This window comes from Ictidomys tridecemlineatus, chromosome 1 (assembly GCF_052094955.1).
Source record: "Ictidomys tridecemlineatus isolate mIctTri1 chromosome 1, mIctTri1.hap1, whole genome shotgun sequence".
NCBI lineage: Eukaryota > Metazoa > Chordata > Mammalia > Rodentia > Sciuridae > Ictidomys > Ictidomys tridecemlineatus.
This window is the reverse complement of record NC_135477.1, coordinates 59,748,669-59,776,214: the sequence shown is the minus strand read 5'-3', so window position 1 is coordinate 59,776,214 and position 27,546 is coordinate 59,748,669. Positions and strand designations below refer to the sequence as shown.

Genomic DNA, 27,546 nt, shown 5'->3' with positions numbered 1-27,546 from the left:
AGTACTTGCCTAGCATGCATGAGGCCCTGGGGTCAATCCCCAGTACCACTGGAAAGAAAAAAAGAAAAAAAGAAGGAAAAATTTCATGCCCTCTCTAGGGTTAATCTCTTAAAATATAGTTCCAAAGCTGTATATTACCTCTCCTACTCAGACCCCTTTGTACAGTATTCAGGGCTCTTCAAGATTCTGACTCCAAACTCCCATTCCTGCCTAATACCAACAGTATTCCCTGTATCCAATGATTGAAACATCTCAATCATGAGGCAGACTTCCTGCCTCTGTGCTTTACTCATATAATTTCCTGTGCTTGGAAGGCCCACCCCATAATTCTTTTCTCCAGTGTTTGTTCAGATGCTGCTTCTTCTATTAGAATTAATCATTTCTTTCCTTATGTCTTCCCCTATATCTTGCCCCGTTACATAAGTTACAACCTAAGTACCAGAAGAGAAATATAAATAACCATCATGCTTCTCCACCCTCAATATTTATGGCAGGAATTGTATCTTACTCATTTTTGTGTCTATAAAGTATAGAGTTGCACTTTAGAGATAATAAATAGAAATTTACCCAAAGTATGATAAACTGTATCTGCTAATTGGGTAGCATGCATTTACAATAATCCCCAAAACTTTAAAAAGAAAAATAATTGAGTTAAATTGAAAAAACCTAACATCCCAGCTGTGGAAGCATGTGGTCTTCTGTTTATTGAATGTAAAACGGATATAATTAATTGCTTGCTGTTTTCAAATAATATAAAATAAATTTCTTGCTTAAGTCTCTCAGAGAGAAAGACATATCTTCATTCACTATAATCAGTATCTTAAACTAGCAGAGAACAGCCTGATAGCATTTCTCTGGAATATTCAGTTTTCATTTACAAAATGAATTTTGGATTTTAAAACATTATTAGGGGGTTGATGATATAGCTCAGTGGTAGAGTGCTTACCTGGCATGCATGAGGCCCTGGATTTGATCCCCAGCAACACACACACACACACACACACACACATTAGTAGGGTCAGGCAGGAGCTTTGAAGCTCCTACCTCTACCATCAAGAATCCTAAGCACTCTATTTGTTTCCTAAGAGCAAAAACTTGTCAAGGCTGAGCATTCATATAGGCCAGAGGACAGACATGGCTCATTATTTTATGTTAAAAAGGAATTATACACTCAAGTACATGTGATATACTAGTTTCATTCTTTATTTTAATCTGGTCTTCTGATATAGTTTCATTCTTTATTTTAATCTGGTCTTCTGATATATATATATATATATATATATATATATATATATATATATATTTTTTTTTTGTAGAGAACATGATAATCAGTCTTTGTTCTATGACCCATTAGGATCAGTGCAAAGAGAAATCCATGCTAGGCAGAGTCTCATAATCTCTAGTTCTATTTTACTGTTTATTTTCTCAAAGACTTAGGAATGATGTTGAAGTGTAGAAATCTGCCTTAAGAGCCAGGTGTAGTGGTGAACACTTCTAATCCCAGCTACTCTGTGAGGTTGAGGCAGGAGGATCACAAGTTAGAGGCCAGCCTCAACAATTAGCATGATTTTATCTCAAAATAAAAAATAAAAAGGGCAAAGAAATCTCTCAACAACATGGTGGAGGGGCAATGAAGAGAGAGCTTTTGACACTGGATTACTTACAAAATAATTTAGATCTCTTTTTCATAAAATTATGGATTTTTGTGTTTTAAGGAATCTTTAAAATTCTAATGTGAAAATATTTAAAAACTTAAAATATTCAAAATTTTATAATAAATAAAAATTTTAAATAAATAAGGTAAAAACAAAGGACAGTTATATATTACACAGAATTGTACATAAATGCAACTGGGAATTTTTCTTTACACTTTTGAGTATGTCTCTCGGTTTTCCATTATCTCCTTTTCCATTATCTTTTTTGGGGTTGTGGAGTAGTGGGGATTGAACTTGGGGACACCCAACCACTGAGTCACATTCCCAGCCCTATTTTGCATTTTGTTTAGAGACAGGGTCTCACTGGGTTACTTAGGGCCTCGCTGTTGCTGAGGCTGGCTTTGAACCTGGGATCCTCCTACCTCAGCCTCCCCCAGTTGCTGGAGGCATGCATGTGCCACCTCGCCAGGCCTTTTTCATTATCTTATTAGTAATGATACCTGAAATATGCTTCTTTGGTCATTTAAAAAAGCACAGTTTGGGCTGGGGCTGTCGCACAGTGGCAGAGCGCTTGCGGAGCATGTGTGAGGCACTGGGTTCGATCCTCAACACCACATAAAAATAAACAAAATAAAGGAATTCTGTCCATCTACAACTACAAAAAAAAAAGTTAAAAAAAAAAAAGAAGCACAGTTATACACTAACCTTAAGTATTAGGAGGGAAAGTAATGGGATCTCTATGTAAATACCATAGCACTTTTGTCATGAGCTATTTGAGTGCAATAAATTTTAATTTTACCAGTACTGGGAGGAAAAAAAATAAAAATGAAAACAGAGAATCGTAGATTTCCTGTGACTAGAAACAATAGGACGATTCTCTACTGGAATGAAAGATTCAGTTGGCGCCCGCCCTCCTCCTTTCTCCCAGCCGCCGTTTCCTCTTTCTTTCGCGCTCTAGCCTCCCGGGAAGTCCAGCCCAAGTGTAGCTGGGCTCTGATTGGCTCCTTTGAAAGTCTACGGGTAACCTGATTGGCGGATCCAAGCCCCTTTAGCGCGGTGAGTTTGAAACTGCTCGCACTTGGCTTCAAAGCTGGCACTTAGAAGTTGAGTGTGGAGTCGCAGACCTGGTAGCTGCCGCCGCGGCCCCCGCCGGACCATAAGCCGGGTAGAGTTGCCGGGGTCAGGGTCATGCCTTTGGGCGTCGCCTGGCAGGGAACCTCCGAGGGCGAGTGGAGAAGCGGGGTGATCGCTCGGAGTTGGGGGGGGGGGTCTTCAGGGACTGTATGAGGGCCAGGCCCGTCCTCTGAGGGTGGCAGGGACTTCACAGGGGCTCGGGCCTGGCGTTTGAGGGAGGCTCGTGGCTGCCCTAAATTTCGGTTTGGGGCCCGGGTTAGCTGTGCTCGGGAGGAGGCCGCTGACTTGCCCGAGGAGGCTTTGTGGTCGGGGTTGAAGCAAAATCCGTGCATTGGCTTGACTGCAGTGAGCTGCGGGTGCCAGGCTCGGCCCTAGGCCCGTGGGCTCCCCCTTCCCGTTCCGGCGGTGGAAGGCAAGACTGACCGCACCTGGCCAGGTGACCACGCGGGTCCCTTAAACTTGGGCTGTTGGAGAAATCGATCCGTGAATTTGTGGGCCTTCTCGGGTTTCTGTGCCTGTAGCCCTTGCCCACTGGGATATTTTAAGAATGCTTAGCCAGTCTCCGAGACAGAAGAACTGGGGTTTTTCCTGTAATATAGTTGGTCGTTATATACTATGGAATTGGCAGAAAGGCTAAGAAATACTTAAAGACAGAAACACTTGAGTTCTTATATCCTTGACTTTTTTGTTTTTTAAAGAATCTAATACAAAAGTTACTGGTGTGCACTTCTTGCAGGCCCATAAAGACCTGGAGGTCTCTGGATAGGGAGATGCCAACATTGAGATTTCACCTCCTGCAGCTAGTAAAGCATTAAGTAGCATGCTTTATTTTAAATTGTTAGAACCAGAAAACGGTGGGAGGGAATTGAGCTCAGCTTTGAAATTGAGTTAACTTTTAGCTCTCTGTTAAAAAACCGAGCTCAACAATTTTATTGTAGTTAAGGTGTATCAAATCTGATTGAAAGAAATGTTAATTGTCCATTGGCATTTCTGGAAGTTAGCATATATGACCAGTGCCTGAAGTCAAACCCCCAGGGCAGCTGGTTTAATGCCTCTCACGGGGCTCATTTTAAGATTTATCTCTACTTTCTGAATTGAATTTTCTTTTTGAAGATAATGTGAGCAATCTAAATTCTTAGGGATCATTTATCAAGGTGACTATATTTTGGGCTTTTGAAGTTTCGTTGGCAAACTTAGCAGCTGAAGTAGTTTTGAATGTCAGGTTGTCAGCTTTATTATCTGTGGAACTGCACTTTTCATTTTCTTTTAGGGTGCTACTCTTCACAATCTTGAATGTGTTTGTGTGGCTGTTAAAAACAAAGGAGAAGATTAAAACTGTCGCAGGAACAACTGTAAACATTTACATTTTTTGCAGTTTTTAAACAAAATCTTATTTCTAATGGTTAAAAACCTGACCAGTTTAGTTCCCTTCTCATGTCTTTAAAACATAGTTTCTTTTGAATCATCTTCAAAAAAAAGCATACAAATTCAAATAACATTGTTGAACTATTTGGAATAAATAAGTTGATGCCTGAATTTGAGGGTTAATTTGTTTTGAACAAGCTAAGTACTGTGTAGAATATACAAATGCAGTGTTTTTTTAGGAGCTAAGAATGGTTGGAAAGTCTTATTGCAGGATTCTCTAGTAACTATTTTAATATTAATATAATATCTATGGGATACTTTATATACTGGAGAAGGCACTGTAGAAAATGCTTTCATATAGGATCTCATTAAGACTTAGTGGCATATAATCAAATTAGTGTTTCTCATTTTAGGATCTGTCATACCTATTGTGTAACAATGGAAGACTACACCAAAATAGAGAAAATTGGGGAAGGTGAGTGATTTTAAAAACATAAGAGCTTTAAAAGGTACTTCAACAATGCTACTTCTGTAAAGTACAATCATGTAAATTTATTAAAATACAACCATTAAGGTACCTGGTAACACTAATGTGCATTTTTTTTTAACATAACAACTTAATGTTTACATTTCAAGAGAATTTAATATGATTTCCTGGTGATCTCCCTCATAGTCTTTTATGCTTCTGACACCAAATACTTGCAATGCTTATGTTTTGAAAATACTTGATAACTTATTCCATATGCTTTGGGGTCTGCAGCAGAGATTAGTATATAATTTTGTGATACATTATTAGCCTCTTGGCAGTTATTCTAAAAACCAGTAATTTTGTATATAATCATTCATTCCCTTTACATCCTTAATATTCTTTTTAATTGCTCTGGCTTGTATAATCTTCTCATTTTGCTGCCTGGCTGGATATTGTGTGCTGCATATTGTTTTTGAAAAATTAACTTGTGGAAATAATATGAAGCCTAAATGGTGTCCTCTATACAGAATTTTCCTTTGTTTCTGCCAGGAACCTTGTTTAAATCTAGTACTCAATTTTAAGCTAGTATTGATTTTTAAGCTGCTGGGTGTGGTGGCACATGCCTGTAATCCCAGCTACTTCAGAGTCTGAGGAAGAAGGATCAAAAGTTTGAGGCAAACTTGGGGCAATTTAGCAAGAACCTGTTTCAAAAATAAAAGGCTAGGGGTGTAGCTGGTTAGTGGAGCACTTTCCTAACATGCATGAAGTCAGATTCAGTACTTAGGAGAGCTTCCCCCACCCTCCTGCCCTGCCCCCAGCCTGATTTTTAGAAAGCTTTAATTTGGAACAATTCCAAACTTATAAGTTGAAAGATTTGTATGACAAATCTGTAACATCCTTACCAAGATGTGTTTTGTCATACTTTATTATCTGTTTATTATCTTTGCATTTTTGTCTTTCTTTTTGATGCATTTGCAGTAAGCTGTAGAGATGTGCTTACCCCTAAACACTTTTTCAGTATTTTCCAAAGATCCATGGGTTAAGATCGAAGGCAGTTAATGTCTTAGTCTCTGTAATCTAGAACATGTCTGCCTGCATTTTAGCCCTCTTGACATTGAGGTCTTTTTTCACTTTGGACAACCTAATTTTAAGATATATCCAAACTACTCATTGCAAATACTACAAAGTTGTTATCCAGTTTCTTCTGAATTTTGTCATTCTACTCTTTGAACTCTTTTCTGACTTAAGATAATGTCATAGAGAATAAATATATTTATGATGGTAGACACCTAGCTAGAATTTAATAATGACCTCTAAATATTTGTCAAATGGAGGTTTACTGCTTACAATTCAAGGCTTCTATAACTTGATCATGTTCTTTATTTTTCCTTGATTTTCTGGGACAAGTCTTCTGTTAGTCTTAAACCGATCTCCTAGGCTTTTTTGAAATGTTGCTACTTTTAGAGAAATGTCCATAGGAAAATGAATTTTAATCACTTAAAAAATTTTTTTTTCTCCAGGTGTGGTAGGTCATACCTATAATGCCACTGACTTGGGAGGCTGAGGGAGGAGAATCACAAGTTCTTTGTATCTGAACAAAAAAAATAAAAAACTGGGGTTGTAGCTCAGTGGTAAAGTGTTCCTAGGTTCATTCCCTAGTAAAAAAAACTGGGTGATTGACTTCAGGACCTTAATGCATACTAGGCAAAGCTCTCTACTACTGACCTATATCCCAACTTTTATAAAATCTTATTTTGAGGCAGGGTCTCCTAAATTGCCCTGGTTGGCCTGGAACTTGTGATCCTCTTGTCTCAGCAAACTAAGTAGCTAGGATTACAGTATTACTTCTAATCATTTTTTAAGTTACAACGATGTCATGGAAAACAAAAACTCTTCAACAAAATTTATACATATAAAGGGGTTCAACACTGTCCTGAAACTCCAGCCTGTTTTTTTAAAGCACTTATCTAGGGAATTAAGTGCAGCATATGTATGAACTTTAGCTAGCTAGCCTTTATTGCCATTTCTATTCCCTGTGTCCACCTTCCCTCCCACTCTACTATTCTTTTTATTGACATTGTTGTTCATTATCTGAACCCACATAATGAGAATTAGTGTTTTTTGTTAACTTCCAAATGGTATGAGATTTTCCTAGTGCATAGTAGATGGTATGAGCTTTATTAGGTCTAATAAAGACTTAGTAAAAACAAATGGTCCTTTTGTCTCTTTTCTGGATGAGGACAGTTGCCTCTTCCCCACCCCTTTTTTTATTGGTGCATTATATTATCGTAAGTACGTATGAATATGTAACAACAAATCCCATCATTGTCTACAACTCCTGTTAATACTATTTCCTGAGCCCAAATTTTTAAAACTGTTTTATGCCTAATTTTTTTTTCAGTCATGTAGGATATGTGGCAGGAGGTAAATTTCAGTTTATGAACAATCCATTTCTTCTGTTGCATGTGTTGCAACATTAATGGTAGTTCAAATTTATGAAAAACTTGTGATGTCTACTTGAATTTTATTTCTAATCCATAAACGTGATAGGTTGTAATTACCCTCACTTTCCTTTAGAAAGCACTGAGGGTAAAACAACCTCCCATCTGGCCACAAAGACATTTCTATCTGGTGACGACTTAAGGAAATTCAGTTATTTAAAAAATGTTTTAGGCTGGGGACATATCTTAGTGGCAGAGCACTTGCCTATCATGTGCAAGAACTTTTAGTTTGTGGGGTGTTGCATAGCAGATATTTACTTTGTCTATTTCAGGTACTTATGGAGTTGTATATAAGGGTAGACACAAAACTACAGGTCAAGTGGTAGCCATGAAGAAAATCAGACTAGAAAGTGAAGAGGAAGGGGTTCCTAGTACTGCAATTCGGGAAATTTCTCTATTAAAAGAACTTCGTCATCCAAATATAGTCAGGTATGGTATAATATCTGAATTTAAACTATTTTACCCATACTATTTCAAATGTGAATTTCAGTGTGGAACCTTTTAAATTTGCTTAGTCTCTGGTCTGACTTTGCTCAGTGGAATAAAGTCCTACTCTTTTTGTTGATTGTGCATGCTGGGCATGGGTTAAAAAAAAAAATCACAAAACTTAAAACAGAAATGGAGCAGGGCCCTGGCTCACCTGTAATCCCAGCTGCTTGGGAGGCTGAGATAGGAGGATCGAGAGTTCAAAGCCAGCCTCAGCAACAGGGAGGTGCTAAGCAACTCAGTGAGATCCTGTCTCTAAATAAAGTAAAAATAGGGCTGGGGATGTGGCTCAGTGGTTGAGTGCCCCTGAGTTCAATCCCCAGTCCACCCCCCACCCCCACCCCCACCCCCCCAAAAAAAAACCAGAAATAGGCTTAAGAGCTTTGTAATGAGAATTAGTATTGGGGGCTGGAAAAGCATGATATAGCTGGCCATAGAGAAAAGGAGCCCTTTTCGTGGAGCTTTGTCAGTGCTCCCACTCTGGGGGCTCTGGTCTCTCATTATCCTCTGTCCTAAAGCCAGGTACCTAGGTCAGATGAAACAGGAGGGGGAAAAAGATTATATAAGCTTTGTCTGACTACGATTGGAAAAAGTGTTAGGGTGTTTTCAGGAGTGGTTCTCCTATGGTTGAGCTTAGAACCTAATTGTATTTTGCTTGGGCTGGAGATAGGTTAGGTTTTCCTTAAGTTTATTTCTACTTACTTAAATGGAAAGACAAGCTCTGAGCAATGAGCAGCCATCCTAGATAATACATGTTCTTTTGGAATATAGGTTATTTATAAATTAGTATCTCCTGTGAAAGTTGACTTAATTTTAAATTGCCCTTTCTCAAATTCTAGCTTTGCACTGAGGTTCTTTACAGAAAATAGGGGAGTTGCCATCTCCTCTAAGCCCACTTTTTATAATAATCACTATGAAATTTACTCAACTATTTTTGTGAAACAGGTTTGCAATTTTTTTTTCATGTTTTTATTCTCAGCCTTCAAGATGTGCTCATGCAGGATTCCAGGTTATATCTCATCTTTGAATTCCTTTCCATGGATCTCAAGAAATACCTGGATTCTATCCCTCCTGGTCAGTTCATGGATTCTTCACTTGTTAAGGTAAGAAGCTTACTAATTTTATTAATATTTATATACTGTAAAGGTAAAGAATCTATGTAGAAATCATGGGTTTTGTCGGACTATGATTGGAAAAAGTGTTAGACAATAGAATGAGAAAGAAAAAATATTTCATACTTTATTTCCTCCTATACAGATTATTAGATAGATTAACATTTGTCTGTTTAGTTGCCAGATAATGCTTCTAGTTAGTGAAAAATGGTGTCTGAGCCTAACATAAAACTGATATTCTCTGTGTTCTATTGTTGAAAACTAAGGCATTCTGGTCTTTCCATAGCTGACAAATAATATAGGGAAAAAAAAGCCTGGAGCAGTGTGGTAGTGGCAGATGATTCTATTTTATTCTGGTTTAAAACATTTGATTAATATATTGTAGACATTTGTTATATATAAAGTAAAAGTGCCTTATACCAACTTTAGCAAACTGCTCCTTAGAGGCAGTAATTGTTAGTTTTAATTGTAATCTTACACATTTATGTCCACTCTGTATGTGTATGAACATGGAGCTCTTACACAAAAGGAATCATTTATATATACATTATTAATATACATTATTTGGGGTGTGAAAAGTTATTAGATGTGTATACCTATTTGTGTCTGTTTATATTTTTGCTATGCTTATTTAAACCAATTTCATATTGATGGATAGTTATTTTCCATTTTGGTGATTGTTACTCTTATGAGCAATATTGCAGTAAATATTCTTATATATTTATCTTTGTGTTTCACCTTGTAGGATAAATTCTTAGAACTGGAACTAAGTTGAAGATGGTTTGTTTACATTTAAGATCTTGGTAGATATTGCCAATTGCCCTTTAAAAATTCGTAGCAATTTACTCTGAAACATTCATGTTTAGTTGATAATCAATTATAAATAGCTTAGAGTCATTTATAAATAGCTTATTCAGAATAATAAATGACAATCTTTCTAGTAGTTTCAGTAAGTCTGTCTCTTAGCTCCTACCCACTTCTTTGCTTTAAATTCTGCATGGATCAAATATTTATTTTGGTTTAAGAACTAGGGTACATACACCCAGCTTCCTAAATAGCTAGCCAGTTGTTCTTATTGGTTTTATGTATTTTCCAATTTCAAAATTAAGTCATTGTTTTATATGTGTACTATATATTTCTGTAATACCCATGTTGCTTCAAATGTTAATTACATTGTTCTTGGTTAATATCATATAAAACACTTCTGAACTACTAAATAGCAATTTTGTGATTGTGTCCATTTAAATACATAATCATAATATCCTCTTTGCCATTTTTTTGAATCTGTGGCTATTGGTTTCAAAGAGGAAATGTATGTGTAAAGATGAAAGATAGAAATGAAAAGAACAATCTTATTCAACAGAGAAACAGTGTTGATGTAAGTGCATAGAAGGAAGATCAAGAAACTCAAAAAGAACTTGTGACTTGAAGGATAAGAGGTCCCAAAATTAGTAAAATAGGACTAAATGAGTTCATATGGATATCATCTGACTATAAATGTGCCCATAGGTGAATGTCTATCAATAAGATAGACATATATAAATGGACTTCTAGCACACAAATGCTTGTTAGTCTCAAAAGACCTGAAGGCTTTTTTGGTAAATCAATTCCCTACGTTATTATTTCTTATATCATTAAAACAAATTGGTTAATAATATTTAGAAAATTGTATTTTATAAGATTACGTTTCTAACTTATATTTCCTTTTCTAGAGTTATTTGTACCAAATCCTTCAGGGGATTGTGTTTTGTCACTCTAGAAGAGTTCTTCACAGAGACTTAAAACCTCAAAATCTATTGATTGATGACAAAGGAACAATTAAACTAGCTGATTTTGGCCTTGCCAGAGCTTTTGGGATACCTATTAGGGTATATACACATGAGGTAAGTGAGTTTTCATTATTTCTTATTAATCTCATTATTCTGGTCCAGTTATAGTTTAATTCTTTATATTAAACTTTTCCCCAAGTCACTGGTTTCTGTCTCCTAATTGGATGCTTTCTGATGCACAACAAGATTGATTAAAAGATTTCGTTGTGTAAGGGGTACTATTTCTGATACACAGTTCATTTAGAAGCTTTTATATATGTGTGTGTATGTATAAAAATCATGTTTTTTTTTTTTTTTTTTTGTGTGTGTGTGTGTGTGTGTGTGTGTGTGTGTGTGTGTGTGTGTACGTACGTACGTGTAGTGCTGGAGGTCAAACCATGGCTTTTCTCATGCTGGGCAAGTGCTCTTCACTAAGCTACACCCCAGCCTCCTTGTCATGTTGCCAGTGTTGTGTTGAAGGGTTGGCATTTCATTTGGTGTTTCTGGAGGGAAAGCAAATGTTGGATTGTATAGTAAAGGACTGTTGAAAACCTGTGTCTTTTTGGAGTTGTATACAGTTTCACCTGAAGACTGACTGCAGATAATAACTTTCTGAATAGATGTTTTGGCTTCTTATTATTCCTTTTTATTATTTTTTCCATGACTGCATAAATAAATTATTTGGTTCTCTTAGGCTTAAATAAATGCTGTTTGAGCTCATTAGCTTTGTGCTAAGTTAGAGTTGATATTTCTATCATTCTGATAAATATACTAAAATGATTAATTAGTTCTAGATCATGAATAAACTAACATGGTTTATTCATGTTTCTTATTTGTATACTGTTTTAGCATGCAAGCAGAATCTTCATTTTAAAGAATATCACCTCCAAATCTATAGCAATAGGGTTTTTTGTTTTGTTTTTTGATAACCTATATCACTGGGGTTTTTTGTTATTTGTTTTGTTTTGCTTTTTATTACCGGGGATTGAACTCAGGGGCGTTCAACCACTGAGCCACATCACTAGCCATTTTTAAAAATATTTAGAGACAGGTCTTGCTAAGTTGCTGAGGCTGGCTTTGAACTGATGATCCTCCTGCCTCAGCTTCCCAAGCTGCTGGGATTACTGGCATGTGCCACTGTGCCCAGCTATATAACTTTAAAAAAAAATTTTTTTTAATAATTTTTAGTTGTAGATTTACATAATACTTTTATTTACCTTTATGTGGTACTGAAGATAGAACCCAGGGCCTCACACATGCTCAGTGAGCACTCTACCACTGAGCCACAACCCCAGCCCTATATAACAGTTTAATGACTTGAAAAGCAAGAAAAGATTTAGTATTTTTTATTTTTTTTCCCTAAAGAGTAGAACTTGAATGAAATATTTAGCTTAATTTTAATATTCTATGTATAGTTAATTGACTAACAGTGTTATTAGTTGCAATTTTACAACATTCTAAAGGAAATTTAGGTAGTTTAATATACCACATTTATTCTGTATATTTTTTGCTTTGTAACAGGTAGTAACACTCTGGTATAGATCTCCTGAAGTATTGCTGGGGTCAGCTCGTTACTCCACTCCAGTTGACATTTGGAGTATAGGCACCATATTTGCAGAATTGGCAACTAAGAAACCACTTTTTCATGGAGATTCAGAAATTGATCAACTCTTCAGGATTTTCAGGTATTTTTATAACTAAGCTGTTAATTTTTTTAAGTAATAAATATGTATATAACAAGATAGTATTTTTGCCTTAAATGACAGTTTCCTATTTTGCTATGATTTTTTTTTTTAGAGCTTTGGGCACTCCCAACAATGAAGTGTGGCCAGAAGTAGAATCTTTACAGGATTATAAGAATACATTTCCCAAGTGGAAACCAGGAAGCCTGGCATCCCATGTCAAAAACTTGGATGAAAATGGCTTGGATTTGCTCTCGGTGAGAAAGCTCTCTGTATGCTTTCAGTGATATAGTGTAATATATAATTATACTGACTTTAACATTGATGACTGGGTATATTCAATAACATTTCTTTTACCTGGGAAATAGGAAGAAAACCAACATTTGTTGAGTTAGTTGTCTGTTATATTACTAGAACCGTTTTAGCTATCAAGAAACACTAGAGAGTGGGCTGGGGATATTGCTCAAGTGGTAGCGCGCTTGCCTGGCATGCGTGCAGCCCGGGTTCAATCCTCAGCACCACATACAAACAAAGATGTTGTGTCTGCCGAAAACTAAAATATAAATATTAAAAAAAAAAAAAAAAAGAAACACTAGAGAGAAGAGAATTAGTTAGCATGAAAGTTCTTTTGTTTTTAATCTGATAGGTTGTTGTTCATGATCTAAAGGAGAGACTAGAGTTAACACCTTTTCGCTGTTTTTTATTTTGCATTGCTCATGCATACTAGGCAAGCACTCAACCACTGAACACACCCTAGCCCTAATTAAAGTTGTAAAGATTTTTAAGTTGGTGAGTTGTAGTCTTCTTTTCCAGCTTTTTTGTCTCAGTATTTACTACTAAGTTCCTTTTTTTTTTTTTGTTCATCCTAGACATTGGTGCTTTCCTTACTGCTTGATATTTTTAGTCATTAAAGTTGTTTATAACCTGAACTCCAGTTTTTACTTTGTGCCTGGTTTTCTTCATCAGAAAGGTTAGAAGGATTAATGTAGTTCTTAATCTTTCCCCTCTATTATATTTCTATTCCCAGTTAACAACTGTTTTCTTTTAAAACAAGACAAAAATTATTTAAAAGGCCTGCTTCCAGAAGCCTGTCTTAGAATAATATTTAAGTTTTGAATTTTTAGAATGAACCAATTTTACAAATCCCAGGTAATATGGTGCCAATAAATAAATAGTCTGGCAAGTTTAAACAAAGAAAAACATTGCTTTGTAATGAAATAGATCTTTTAGGATGATCTTTGAGCTCCATTCGTAATATATAAATCATGCCACAAAATTTAAGCTCAGATTTCCCAGTTGTGAAGAGAAGCCCTAAGTAAGATTCTATATGTAGCCATAATTGACAACTTAAATAGATAATTCTTCATTACTAGAACTGTTCCCTTCATTGTAGTAGGTTTAACATCACCATTCTCTACCTTCTAGATGGGAACACAAATACGCCCATCATGACAATCAAAAAATGTCTCCAATGTTGCCAAAATTCCCCTGAGGGATACAAATTTCCCCCAGTTGATCATAAATTAAACTAGGATTCAAATTCCAGCTTTATTGCTTCTTAGCTCTATGAACTTGGGCAAGTTGCTAGAGTCTTTGAGTCTCAAGGGTCTGAATTACTTTTGTTGTAAGGATTAATGGACATGCTATATCCAAAGCCCTTCATATAGTGTTAGATACATAAAAGAGTTCTAATGGTAACTAGTTATATACATATATATATGTATGTATAATGTAATATATAATATCTAGTCTGCTTGTTCATTGGCTTTCTTTGAGGTTAATATTTCTTTTAAGATAGAATTTAAGATCAATACTAAACTTTTCCAGGTAATGTGTAAAATAATTTGTATACTAGATTGCCTGATCATAATTAATTTATTTAGCTGTTTATAACATATTGTGCTATGGGGTTTTCTGTTTGTTTTCGTTTTTAAATTGGGAATTTATTGGAAGCTGCATCAAAAACCACTATAGTTAATTGCCAACATTTTAAGAATGTTATAAATTACTCAGACAGCTATTTAATTCTCGAAGTAAATATAATTAACCAGATATCTTTCCTGAATTTATGTATTGGTTTTAAAGATCTCTGTGTCTGAACTATAATTTACAAGTTAAAAAGGTTGAGATATCTGTAATTTAAGGAGTAGAGCTAGAGGGTAGAATATGGAGGAATGAGACATGTAGCTTGATGTTAAAGTAATGAAAATGTGAATTTAGTAGATTTTCATTAACCTTATTTGCATATGGTTTATTGGTTAAAAAAAACTAAGGTTTTATGGAGATTTTTTTAAAATGATTTATTTTCTAATTTTTTTCCCTCCCCTACAGAAAATGTTAGTGTATGATCCTGCCAAACGAATTTCTGGCAAAATGGCACTGAATCATCCATATTTTGATGATTTGGACAATCAGATTAAGAAGATGTAGCTTTCTGACCAAAAGTGTCCATGTTATATGGAGGATGGATAGTTGTACTGTTGACTCTCTTTTTGTCTTGTATATTTTTCTTCTTATTGTAAAACTTCAGCTGTACTTCATGTTCTACTTTCAAAAGTATAACTTAAAATGTAAATATTGTTCTATATGAGTTTAAATGTAATAATTCTGTACATGTGTGTAGATCTCACTGTGACAACTCTTTGTTACTATAATAAAACTATAAAAATCTATGGATTTTAAAAATTGGGGAATATTTGAGTTAGCTTAAATCATCTCAATCCTTATAGCAGCTATATTTTCCTATAGTTGGAACTGCTAAAATTTAGGAAAGTGCTAAGTTCAAATTCCATAATGCTTTGCAGTATTTTTATCCTGAATGTTTACTTTTTTTTTTTTTTTGTCAGTTTCTTGCCATGTGGTAACTAAAGATGAATATTTCTATATTGGTATTCCATTTTGTGACTTCAGTGTTTAAGCATTCTGAATGAGAACACTACAGATCTAAGAAATGAGGCTAAATTTATAGAGGTTTTCAGTAACTTATAAAACTAACATTAGAACATGCCAAAGTTTGCTAAGTTTTACAGTCAGAGATCAAGGGCTGTCCACAGCAGGGAAGAACAGTCTTGAAAATTTATGAACTATCCTATTTTTAGGTATGTTATGAAAGCAATTTTTCTAAGTGAATTCTTATGCCTTGGTCAGAGCTAATAACTGTGTATGAAGGGGAATCACTTATCTTGCCTTTCAAGTCTGACTTAAAAACTTAAAAATTTCAATAGTGATCTTTATTAGCAGCCTTCTAAACAGGTTCTAATGTGTGAGTATTCAGTTGAAACCAATGACTCTGGTAATTAAATTGTTTCATAATGCTGCTTATTATCATTCTTATCCTATAAGTAGCCTAATTTTAATTATTTGCTATAGTCAAGGAAATGTCTATAAAAAGGTTTCTTACTCTTAGGGTACATTTATTTTCTCAACCACATTTCCTATCTTTTCTCCTTGTTATATGGCTAGAATCTGCATTCTTATGTTTTTGGTCCTTGCACCCAACCCAGCTCATTAAATATTTGATGAGTATCTATGTTTCTTTAGAAATTTCATGTTCTAGGAAAAAGTGTTGATCACCTTTGGCATTGAGACATATGAGATTTGCAGTTTGGTTACTTTGTTCTAGGGGTTCAGTGGAAGCCAGTGTGCTGTAAAAGAACATAAAGCCTGCAGGTGGAAGTCATTTGGGGTCTAATTACAGAGTTGTTAATTTTTATGGTAGGAATTTGGTAAATGAAAACTCACACAAAATGTATGATGGTACAATGGCATGTCTATAGTCTTGTTCTTTACCTCTGAAGTACTTAAGACATGAACTAGATCAGTTTTCCAATTATGATCACAACCCTTTGGTGATTCAGAACCAGCATTAACCACAAACCTCCCTCCCACCTCAATGTAGAATAGAAACTATCAGTGTTTTTTCTGTGTACGTTTGTTTCAGTATATATAGACATGATAAACATGTTTGAGGCCTTATGGATGTGGTAGAAGCAGCTTGGAATTCTACTTTTACTCCATGGAGTCTTAATTGAAAAGTCAACAGTCCATCAAATCAGAACTGCCTTCTGGACTAGGAAAATGAAATAGATGGTAAAACATTCATTGCCATAACGATTGACCTACTTTTGATCCTGCTCCAAATTCTCATATAGTTCTATGTAAACTATGTCAATTTCACTGATTTGGTGAAAAGCAACTATATTAGATCTATATCTCATGCATGTTCTTAAATTAGAATGTATTATGGAGTTTCCAACTAATTTAAAAATGGAGCTAAGCCAGTTGTTAAATATGTTGTGTGTCAAAACACCTGGGAGCTAACAGTACCACCCAAAACATTTTTTATTTTGAAAACTGGGAAATGCATTCCAAGAATTTGTTTTTTAAAAAGTTCCCCAAGCTGATTTTGATGAAGCCAATTATCAGTTGGTGAATTTGGCAACTTTGGGCCTAGTTATATCCAGTTACATTCATCTTAAAAATTCATGGCATCATGAAATCTTGAACTTTCTGTATTTAGTAAGACCTTAAGATTCTTGAGCATAGTACAATGATAACTGTTTTCAAGAGAAAAATCTGTATCTGCTACCCTTATTCTGTGGTGAGTTTTTTAAAATACATACACAGTAATGATGCATAGAAGTTAATTCATAGTGTACAATAAAAACTAATTTATGTGGGCATTACATATAAAACATTTTGAGAAAATACAACAGTTAATAAAATAGCCCAATTAAGTCTTAGATTAATTAGTTAAATAATATTTTAAAAGTGCTGAAGAGAACTTAAAAGCTCTGTTGGAACAAACAAAAGAGTTGCTTTAGCAATCTTTAGTTTATAATAAGTCGCTTTAAGTCCCATTCATGTTTAACTAGTTGCCACATTAAACATAAGGGAGGTTTCATAGGGCCATAGAATCCTGTGTTCTGAACAGAAACTAATGCCTTAAGGATGAAAGGGTAAAGATCACTAAATTAAGATAGTTTTAAACCTATCCAATTTTCTTACCCAACTTAGCATTTCCCCTATTTGGGAAACTCCAACATTATAAATAATACTAAGGGGTTCCTAATTGCTCTCTACTACTTGTTCATAAGGGTGACATGGACTGGATCAGTCAATGTGATGATCTGGCAGTAGTAATTGGTTTAAAGGGCAAATGATTTCACAGGATCTATCTAGACCTTCTTTGATATAGAACCCTTCAAGGAATGAAATTTTCTTTTTGCTGACATTGCCAAACTGATGACAAAAACTAGAGAGCCTGAGACACTACCTCTGCTGTGGAGCCAACTTAAGTGAGAGATTCTTGGGGTATTACATTCTAAGGCCCTGGTTCTAGCTCTGCTACCATAAAATTTGAACCACCCAGTAATCAAATAAGAGTTATTTGGCTTGCCACAGTTTTAATTTCTGTCATTGAAACCCCTCGAGAATCCCAAACAATAGAGTTGTCAATACCAAGACAATTAGATAAATAACTTTGTAAAACAAAGTATTTTGTAATACTGGGGATTGAATCCAGGACTTTACATGCTAGGCAAACACTCTGCTACTGAGCTACATCCCCCCCGCTCCCCCGATTTTTCCCCCTCAAGACAGGTTCTCAGTTAAGTTGCTCAGGCTGGCCTTGAAACCCTCAGTTTTAAACATCTTGTAGTTATAAATCCTTTCATAATTACATATTCTCATTTTCTTTCTTTAAAAAATATTTAATTGCTTGTAGTCTAGTCATTTTTACTGCAGGTTTTCATATTGTTTGATTATAGTGATAGACATAAATGTATTGCGTGACTGTTGACCATTCAAAGGGCCTAAAAACTTTGGAGGAATAGTTGTTTATATGTGGTGCCCACTTTTTTTTTGGGGGGGGTGGTCAGTCAGGAGTAGAAATTTATAAAACATTTTTTCTACAGGTAGTTTTCTTAACCTTTTTGAAATTATTTCAAAATCATGGCTATTCTCTGTTAGGCAAAATGTATGTGAATTTATTTGCTAATGAATATGAGTAGTCCTTTATATTTGTAAAGAGCTTTATAGAAATTAAGTTGCATATGCTATTTCAATGTTTCCTATACTAAAAAAATACTGAAACTATAAAACCACAAGGATTATAGTGTAACATTCTTTATAATACAGAGAAAAGATACATTTCCCAACTAAACAGCCATTTGTCTCAATGGTTCTGGTATGACAAATGTATTTATGTGCAAGAAAATGTGAATGTTTTCTTCAGGTAGTGTGTTCACTGCTTCTAGGATCCAAATGGGAAGCTGAACATTTGCTTCATCTTAAATCTTCCTAGAATCTGAACAATTTTAGAAATGCTCTTTGGCTTCTTGTTTAAAATACTTTTCATGCACAGGCATTAATGGAAAATGGCTTAGAACATAAAAAGATTGCAGTTTCCCAGATGAGCACAAAATGTTGTTTTTAACCAGTCAATATCAATCAGAAGTCCCATTAATTGGGTGACAAATGCAATGTTTGGGGAGTTCTTAATTATCCATGCTAATAAGGGGTCATAGTGTGCAGAGGAGATCTGCCTGTGGAGTGAAGCAATCTTGGACAGGCACTGAATGGGCTGGCTCCCAGGAGGAGGCCCTTAAGAGTCTGAGTGGTTGTTTGTTTTAGGGTCATGTTAAGGAGAACGGCCGCCAGCTTTCCATTACTTTTAAAACATTTATTATTTTTTTTATGTGGTACTGAGGGTCAAACCCAGTGCCTCCCCTGAGCCACAACCCCTGCCCAAGTCTGGGATTTTTAAGGATGTTGGGTCCCTTGGTTCTTATTCTATTCTCTCATATCCCCTTAGGCAGTTTATTATCTATTTGCTTAGAACTCAGCAAATTTTCTTTTTAGGGTCATGATGACCTGGTCACAAGGGGCAAATGTGACATCACAAAACAATAGTTTGCTTAAGAGGTTATAATTAACTGGCTGAAAAAGGTTTGGCATACCATTTCCAATTTCCAGATGTTTATCTGTTTTGATAAGTTTCCCTGTGATTCCCAATCCTGAAACCTCTGGACTCTCTTTACTGCCTTCATTGTCCTTCCCCTTCCACTGTTTATTGCTGACTAGCTACCTAACAATAGCAGCTTGGATAATCCCAAAAAGCAAATACCCTTCCCCAAGACCCCCACCTCCATGCCACTTACCTGAATTTTGGCATGCACTATACAAACACCCACTTTGGGCAATAAATCTCATTTCCTAGTTAGTGAAGTCATAAAATTTTAGAATCCAATAGTATGTTGGAAATCACTGAATTCCATCTTTATCTTCCCAATGAGGCTACAGATTAAGCAATACTAAGAAATAGAACACTTTTTTTTTTTGGTTTCAGGTTTAATATAATTTCTATTTGGTATATCAATCTGCTCTGATTATGAAATTAAAGTCAATAATGGAGTCCAGAAATGTATTTTAAAGGTAAAATATTTAGGCAGAAAAGAACCAGTGAAGAGAAAATAGAAATCAGATCTGAGAAAGTTTCCTTAAATGGGTTCTCAGTTCCTAGAAGAAGGAAGTGAAAAGGCCACCAGTGCACTGTGGACCTAGCACACTAATGATGGGTACTGGGTATATTCCCTACAAGAGCAACATTTTTCATCCTGTCCTGTCTTTCAAAGGGTAGTTGAGGATTTTACTGAGATGCCCTGCATATATTTAAATAACTACATTCTAAACAACAAACTACACAAGAGTTTAATTATGAGAATGTATCATATAACAAGAAATATACAGCAATAGTTAATATTACATATTCCTAAGGTCTCTGGCTTAGAAGTATTTCATATATATACACATATATATATATAAAATATATGATACTATATATGTTAAAAGAATGACAAGAGGGAGAGGGTGGTGGCAAAGAGCTTAACATTTTTCAAGAGCAGTATCTCTTGTTACCATATTTGGAATACTTCCTAGCAAGGCCCCAAAGCAAGGAATAAACAACAATAATTCAATGTGCCTAATGGCATAAAATAAAAGGATTATTCACAAACAGAAAACTGGACTTAGATGTTTATTTAAATATAAACAGCAACTCCTACTTTTCCTGTTATCTCCAATTATATGATGCAACATTTTTACCAGAAGTGCTTTTTAAAACAGCCTTCCAGGGAATGAATAAACAATACTATATTTGGCTAACAGCTGCTTTTGGAAAATGAGATGTCAGCAAAGCTGAATGTTGTTTAAAGAAAACTAATTATCCAGCTACCTTTGACTTGGATCAGAGTAAATAGGAAGGCACTTCCGGATTTGCACAGAAATGTTTTGTCTAGGATTTAAATATTAGATATTAGTTGGATATTTCACTTCTATCATCTGCCATGTCAAGCAAATGGATTTAAAGGATTCCTTGTGTTTGACTGTGCTGCCAATCCATACCCCTTAATGTTTTCTTAAACTGCACAAAGCTATTGCTTATTTACCACCCTATCTTTATGTTTACTGTAAGGCAGTGTGTTTAAGGATACATTGACATCTAGATGACATGACAATATAGTATGGTTGCATTTATAATCATTTAATTATGCAAACATCAAATAACAGTTTATGCATATAATTTGAAATAACAAATACTTGAGTTTTTGAAAATTCATTTCAAGGTTGGCAAACCGACTGAACTGTATACTGGTTTAAGCTATTGCCACATGACAGGCCAGTAAAAAGAAATATCTCCAGTCCTTTATCCAGGTTGTTTGTGCATCTGGATGTCGTTTCCCTGAATCAACTCCTGCAGTTCCTGTGGTGATGATTCTGATTATTTTAACATGTGCTGTTATTATGAATTGAAATATTTTTATATTCTGAAGCAATCTCATCTGAATACTCATTAAGTGGGGATGACAAGGTTAGTACTGAAGAGTGTGCCTGAAAATGAGGAATTTTTGAATGAACTTGAGATGTGCCTTTAGTGTCACAAAGTAGGCCCAAATGACTCTCATGGTACATTTTAGAGCAAGTATGCTATAAAATGTTAGTAGTAATCCTGAGTAAATAAAGAGCATCATTAAAACACAAATGTGATACAATGGCTATAGTTTTTGAAGAAGCATCTCCCTACTTTATACTTGTTCCTGTGGAAGAATTCATATTAATTTGTGTGAGTTCTTCAAGAACTTATACTCTACATAAAATCTGTTACATGATTTTCATGTAATCAATGTTATTGGAAAAAAAATTCTGGAACAGATTTAATAGTTCTATAGATGCTATTTATTGAGCACCTGCTATGAGCCAGATATTGTGCCAGTGTGAAAGGATACAGTATGAAACTACATAAAATTATAGTTCTTACTTTGGTGGACTTTACATCTTCTCATAGGGAAGACAGATTATAAGCAATGAATAAATGCAATAGGATTTTAAAAGATTTTAAATTCTATTCTGCTTCTGTTTTGACTGAGGCAGAATTCTTTATGTGATACATAAATGACCCCAAGGATTTGTCCCATGACTCTTAAGCCCAGAATAAGCTACAGAATTTGTGGTGCTCGGTGCAAAAAGAAAAAAATGGGGACTTTTGTTTAAAAAAAGAAGTTTGAGCTAGCCCAGTCAAGCATTAAACTAAGCATAGGGTCCTTCTAAATGCAGAGTCCCTATGTGATTGCATAGATCACACACTCATGAAGCTGGCCCTGCGTAGATCCTTCAGCTGAAGAAAATGAAAAAGGCTTAGAGTTGGGAAGGGAGATTTGCAGGATGATGATCTTTGGAGGGCTGATGTTATGCTCTGAGAATGCTGACATTTAACAGGTTGTGTTCAAAGTGACCCCTTCAGGAACTTGTTTCCAAACATGTTTCCATCTTTATATAGACCAAGACCTACTGGTGGCCTGAGAAAACTAAAGCAGAAAAGCCTGGAGCATAACTTCTACCCACAATCTACAAGATAGTCAGGAGAATGCTGGTGCTGGGGCACCCACCTGTGTGTCTAGAGGCAGTGGGGCAAGGGCTGATTATGTGCCTTACTGGGTTGAGGCCATGAGGAATAGAGCAGGAGTGGGAAAGTCTTGGGCCAGGCTGCCCCTGGCAAATGCATTAAATCCTTTCTCTGAAACCATGATAATGCAGTCTCTTCCTGTCATTTAAAGTAACTAGGCCCATAGCATCTTCCAAGCACTTCTGTAAAATTAAAATGTATTATATTTTAGATATATTATAAGTAAGTATGCACCCTCATCCTGCTTCATTATCATTACATTTGAAATCCCCAATGTATCTCTCCTTGATCCCATCCCTGTTCGCTGAAAATTTACTTTTATAATTTTTCAATTTTTTGTGTCTTTTAGTCTTTCACATATCATCATATTTGCTTTAAAAGCATTATAATGCGTTAAAAGCTTTATATAAATAATATTATACTCTATATTTTGAAACTATTTTTTTTGGCTCTGCTTTCTGAGATTGTTCTATTTGATAAATGTAGCTGAAGTTCATTTCCTTTCACTGGTGTAGGGTCTTTTACTGATTGATCTCTTCTATTGATGGATACTTGTTTCTCATGTTTTGCCTTTTTGAACAGTATATATGTTTCCATTTTTATATATGCAAGACTTTTTACTTTTCTGTTTGGTAGACCCATTCCTTGCTCTTCCCTGTTCTGCTTTGTTCTCAGGGACCTGACCCAGACAGGCTGTTTCCCAGGCTTGTCACCTGTTTTTCTTCTGGGTTTAGGGGCATTAGAGGGCATAGGCAGGGGGACAGTGGGAAAGAGAAGGGAGAAGCCAGAAAGCTTGTCTGCTTCTCCTCAAGCTGATAGTGTTTCTTCTGCACCTCCAGCACCCTTTGGGTAGGCCACCCTGATTCTAGCTTCCTCCAAGAGATTCCGATGAGCTCCTGGCCTTCTCTAGCACCACCCTTTTGTCTCTAGATGGGAGTGGCAGTAGTTTCTTGAAGTTGCTAATCCCTGGATTAAATGTGTTCCTGGGTTAAACTGCATTGCTAGCTACTGTTCAACTTTTCAGCTCTTTCAATCCTCAGATAACCAATTCTCTGGGCTGTAGCCCTTCTGTTTCAATACTGGGAATGGTATTTGTTTTCCTGGTTGCATCCCAATTATAGGCTGTACACATCTTCAACTCAAAATTGGTCTCTAAATTCATATACCAATTTGGACTTCTAGCAGCACATTGAGTTCCTATTATTATAATCTACAATATTAAAACAATGGTTCACTGAAGTTTTGGTTTTCTTTTCTTGAGACTGAAGGTCTTGTTTACATATCATTGCCCATTCAGGTTCTCTCTCTCTTTTTTTTTTTTTTAACATTTATTTTTCTTAGTTGTAGTTGGACACAATACCTTCTATTTTTATGTGGTGCTGAGGATCAAACCCAGGGGCTTCGAACATGTAGGCGAGTGCTCTACTGCTGAGCAACAACCCCAGCCCTCAGGTTCTCTTTTTGATGAACTGCTTGCTTGTTATTTTTCCATCTGCTTCTTTGTTGATTATAAGTGTGGAAATTATATTCTCCCATTTTTTTGTCTTGTCCTGTTTATTTTTCTCAATGTTAGTGTTTAATAGAAGTTTCTAGTTTTAGTGTACTTCTCAAGTAGTTTTACTGTTTCCACAAGCTGCACAGAATGTCACTAATGAGACAGGATCCACCAATCATGAGCTAAGTTGCAAGACCAGACTACCTGTATTGACCGTTTTCTACAGCCTATATCCCCTGGACAGAGTGTGTGAAGTTATGTGGCTTTCAGCAGGCTAGCTAAGGGACCATGCATTTCCTGACCATATAGATGGCCAGACTCAAAAGAAGCCTCAGGCTCTATATGCTGCAGATCCTAGCTAGTAGACTGGATTATGCATGGCTTTACTGGGGGTACCTCCCAGGCGTTTTCAGGCCAACTGTTCTTCAGACTCAGCTAAACTCAAGCCTATGAGAACTTTTTTTTTTTTTTTTCCAGTTTATACTGAGCTGGCTTGGAAAGTTTATTGAACAGAGCACATTCCTGAAACATAAGCAGCTCTGTTCAGTATGGCCAACTGAATGCCAAGAGCTGTGCTGGGCTGGAGCAGAGAACACACAGTCCAGAGCCTAGCAGTACAACAGAAAGCAGGGAAATCCAAGCATGGATACTCAGCAGGCTGAGGAAAATGAATTCAGAACCATCTTTATGCTTCCATGGCCTACAGGCCTACATATTCGTCTCTCCACTGGGAATAGCCACATCCAACATAACCCCTGACCTCCCTTCCCAGGCCTGGCTCCCCCGGAACAAAGGTCAGAGTGTGAATAATACTTGCATTTTGAATAGTTATTTCTTCCAGATGCTTTAAAGATCCAAACAATTAATGAAAAGCTCACAGTTTTGCCCCTTTCATGTCCTTATCAGCTGGGTTCTCACCTCTTACTCTTCTCATCTACTCTTTGTAACATTTACTTTATACTGAAAAACCAGCCTCTATCTCAGAGCAAAGCCTGTCCAAGGAAGGGACATGGCCTTTATCCTTGGAAAAACCCACAGAGCACTCCTAAGCACATTCCCACCCTGCTAAGTTGTTTATCTACAAATAACAGGAGAGATCTGCTGCATCAGATGTCCCTGACTCAGTCAGGCTAGGTGGGGATCCATAGCAGCCCCCTAGCAGCCACCAATCAGCATGAGACAGGGAAATAAAAGGGGGAGGGGGCAGGGCCAGTAGTTTATGGTGGTTGATAACAAGTTGGGAAACCATGTAGTTCAGCAACCCTCTTGGCTTAAACCAATCAGTTCAAATGAATACCCCTTTTGTACTGACCAATCACCCCTACCCAACTTGTTCCCACCAGTGAATGTGCTAATCATGTTTTAGAGTTGTTATTTGATTTTCCTGCGGTGTGTGATGATTTGCTAAAAGAGGCTATGATGTTTGTGAAGTCCCTGCCCTCTCCAAAGAATGTATAAAACTGCTGCAAACCCTGGGCTCGGAGCCTCTCAGCTTCACCAGTTGCTATGTGTGCCTGTGGAGGACCAAGCTAGCTCGCAATAAACACCTCTTTGCTGCTTACATTGACTTTGGGTCTCTGGTAGTCTTTGGGGGTCCCGAATTCGAGCATAACAATACAAACTCAAGAAAATTTGAATGTATGTTAATGTATCTTCCTGTTTTTACATAGAAATAGCATATTATACAGGTGGTTTTTGTTTTGTTTTTGGTACTGTGGATTAACCCAGGAATGCCTATCCACTGAGCTCCATCCCCAGCCTTTTAAAAATTTTTTTATTTTGAGACAGGGTCTTACTAAGTTGCTTAGGGCCTTGCTAAATTGCTGAGGCTGGCCTTGAATTTGTAGTCCTCCTGTCTCAGCCTCCTGAGTCACTGGGATTATAGGTGTGTGCCACTGTACCAAGAAACAGGTGGGGTTTTCTCTTTTTTAAAAATATTATTTTTTAGTTGTAGTTAGACGTTGGACATAATACCTTTATTTTATTTATTTATTTTTATGTGGTGTTGAGGATTGAACCCAAGGCCTCTTACACATGCTAGGCAATCGCTCTACTGCTGAGCCACAAGCCCAGCCCCTGTTTTTAACTACAGATTTTAAGACATGTTTGATCAATAATTTTTAACTCAGGTTTTGATTTAACTACCTATTTCTTGTGAATTTACGATGTCATTTTAAAGCAGAAAGACCACCCCCCCAACCATACACACACCATAATTAAGCTTCTCCTCTTGTCAGAAAGCTTTTTACAAAGAGTTGTCAGCAGCATTTCATAGAGTTCTGCAGAGAGCACAATGCTTTTTAAAACTACCTTTTTCTTGTAAATGCCAAGTTTGCAGACAAAACAGCTGAAACTTCTGTCTAGCCTAAGAATATGGGACAAAGAGTAGCTATTATGTTCCCACCCACTCCCCCTGTCATGTAGCCATCCCACTGACCATGAATCTAGAGGTTTTTAGGCATTGGATCCCTTTGGACAGCTGCAGCTGGTTCCTGAAAATTCCTCAAGTATGCAGCCTCATCTGTCCTAATCAATTTGGATAATTTTTCTTTACCACTTTCTTACCACAATTTTTTATTGTTTATTTATTTATATTTGTATTAGGGATTGAACCCAGAGGTGCTTAACCACTGAGCCATGTCCCCAGCCTTTTTTACTTTTTATTTGGAGACAGGGTCTTGCTAAATTGTTTAGGGCCTAAGTTGCTGAATCTGCCCTTGAATTTGCAATCTTCCTGCCTCAGCCTCCTGAGCCACTGGTATTATAGATTCCTATCCAATATTTAAGTTTTATAAAAATCAGTGGTCAATCTGTAGTCTAAGACAGAAGTAAGACTTGGCTATAAACAAGGTGACTTATTTATTATTTAATATTTCAAAATCAGGAGAAGTTTCTCTTTATTAAAGAAAATCTGAGAACAGAGCAAGGCACAAAGAAGAAAATATAATTTAAGAGTAATTCTATTATAAGACATATTCAATGAACTGTTATATGCCTCGGACTCCAAAATGTAATATTTTAAAATAGATATGTTGAGTGTCCTGGTAAAATTCAACATATTTTAAACTTTAAAATGTAAAAACATTAACTTACTATAAAATCACATATATTTGAAATTTCCAAGTTCATTCTTGACAATAAAATGATACATTGATGTATGTTAACTTCTCTACTTTTTAATATTTCTTTTGAAATCAAAGTTATTAATATATCTTAATTGTACAAATTAATGGGCACATTTCCTTTATATATATATATATATATATATATATATATATATTCTCTATTTTAGAAAGGGATCTTATAATAGAGGCATATACAAATTGTGTGCTTAGTGTAAGGAACTGCATCACTTTTATTCCATTCAATGTACTTCAACAAATATTTACTCACTACTTTCTAATAGTACTTTCTTATATTTGTGCATAGTATCACAGTTTACAAGAGTCTTATTTGCTCTTCTGAATGCCCTTTTGAGGGAAGCAATGTTATCCTCATTGGCTGGACAAAAAGAATGAGAGGTTAGGTAACTTGTTTAAGGCTACCTAGCTAATTTGGTATAAGAGTTAGAGGTTTGTACACCAAGTCTAGTTTTCATTCTACTACTGTGGTAGGGAAAAGAGAAATAATCTGTGTTCCTAGGCCTCCTTAGACTTACAATGTAGTTAATGAAGCAAGCCCCAAACCATTAGATATCCAGTTAAGAAAACATTTAAACTGGGGCTGGGGATGTGGCTCAAGCGGTAGCACACTTGCCTGGCATGCATGCGGCCCGGGTTCCATCCTCAGCACCACATACAGACAAAGATGTTGTGTCCTCCAAATACTAAAAAATAAATATTAAAATTCTCTCTCTCTCTCCCTCTCTCTCATTCTCT

The 27,546-nt window shown here is 36.0% G+C and overlaps 1 protein-coding gene across 5 annotated transcripts; it reads left to right on the top strand.

Moving 5' to 3' along the window:
- The first annotated feature begins 2,591 nt into the window (after nt 1-2,591).
- Cdk1 (cyclin dependent kinase 1) lies at nt 2,592-15,528 on the top strand. 5 transcript variants are annotated; one of them, XM_021732474.3, is made up of 8 exons: nt 2,592-2,711; nt 4,568-4,629; nt 7,397-7,553; nt 8,590-8,713; nt 10,435-10,605; nt 12,052-12,215; nt 12,328-12,469; nt 14,544-15,528. In XM_021732474.3, exons 2-8 carry the CDS (start codon nt 4,593-4,595, stop codon nt 14,640-14,642), a joined length of 894 nt encoding a protein of 297 aa, XP_021588149.1. In that variant the 5' UTR covers nt 2,592-2,711; nt 4,568-4,592; the 3' UTR covers nt 14,643-15,528. The 5 variants fall into 5 exon arrangements, with proteins under 5 accessions (XP_021588149.1, XP_005334373.1, XP_077897782.1 ...); XM_005334316.3 differs by having other exon boundaries at nt 2,711-2,820; XM_078041645.1 differs by lacking the exon at nt 2,592-2,711 and adding an exon at nt 2,746-2,834.
- The last annotated feature ends 12,018 nt before the right edge of the window (nt 15,529-27,546 follow it).

Excerpts from the sequence above, each read along its gene's own strand:
- Cdk1 (XM_021732474.3), top strand. The coding sequence starts at position 4,593 with ATGGAAGACTACACCAAAATAGAGAAAATTGGGGAAG. Across the intron at positions 4,630-7,396 it reads AATAGAGAAAATTGGGGAAG|GTACTTATGGAGTTGTATAT; the intron begins GTGAGTGATTTT and ends TGTCTATTTCAG. Across the intron at positions 12,216-12,327 it reads CAACTCTTCAGGATTTTCAG|AGCTTTGGGCACTCCCAACA; the intron begins GTATTTTTATAA and ends TTTTTTTTTTAG.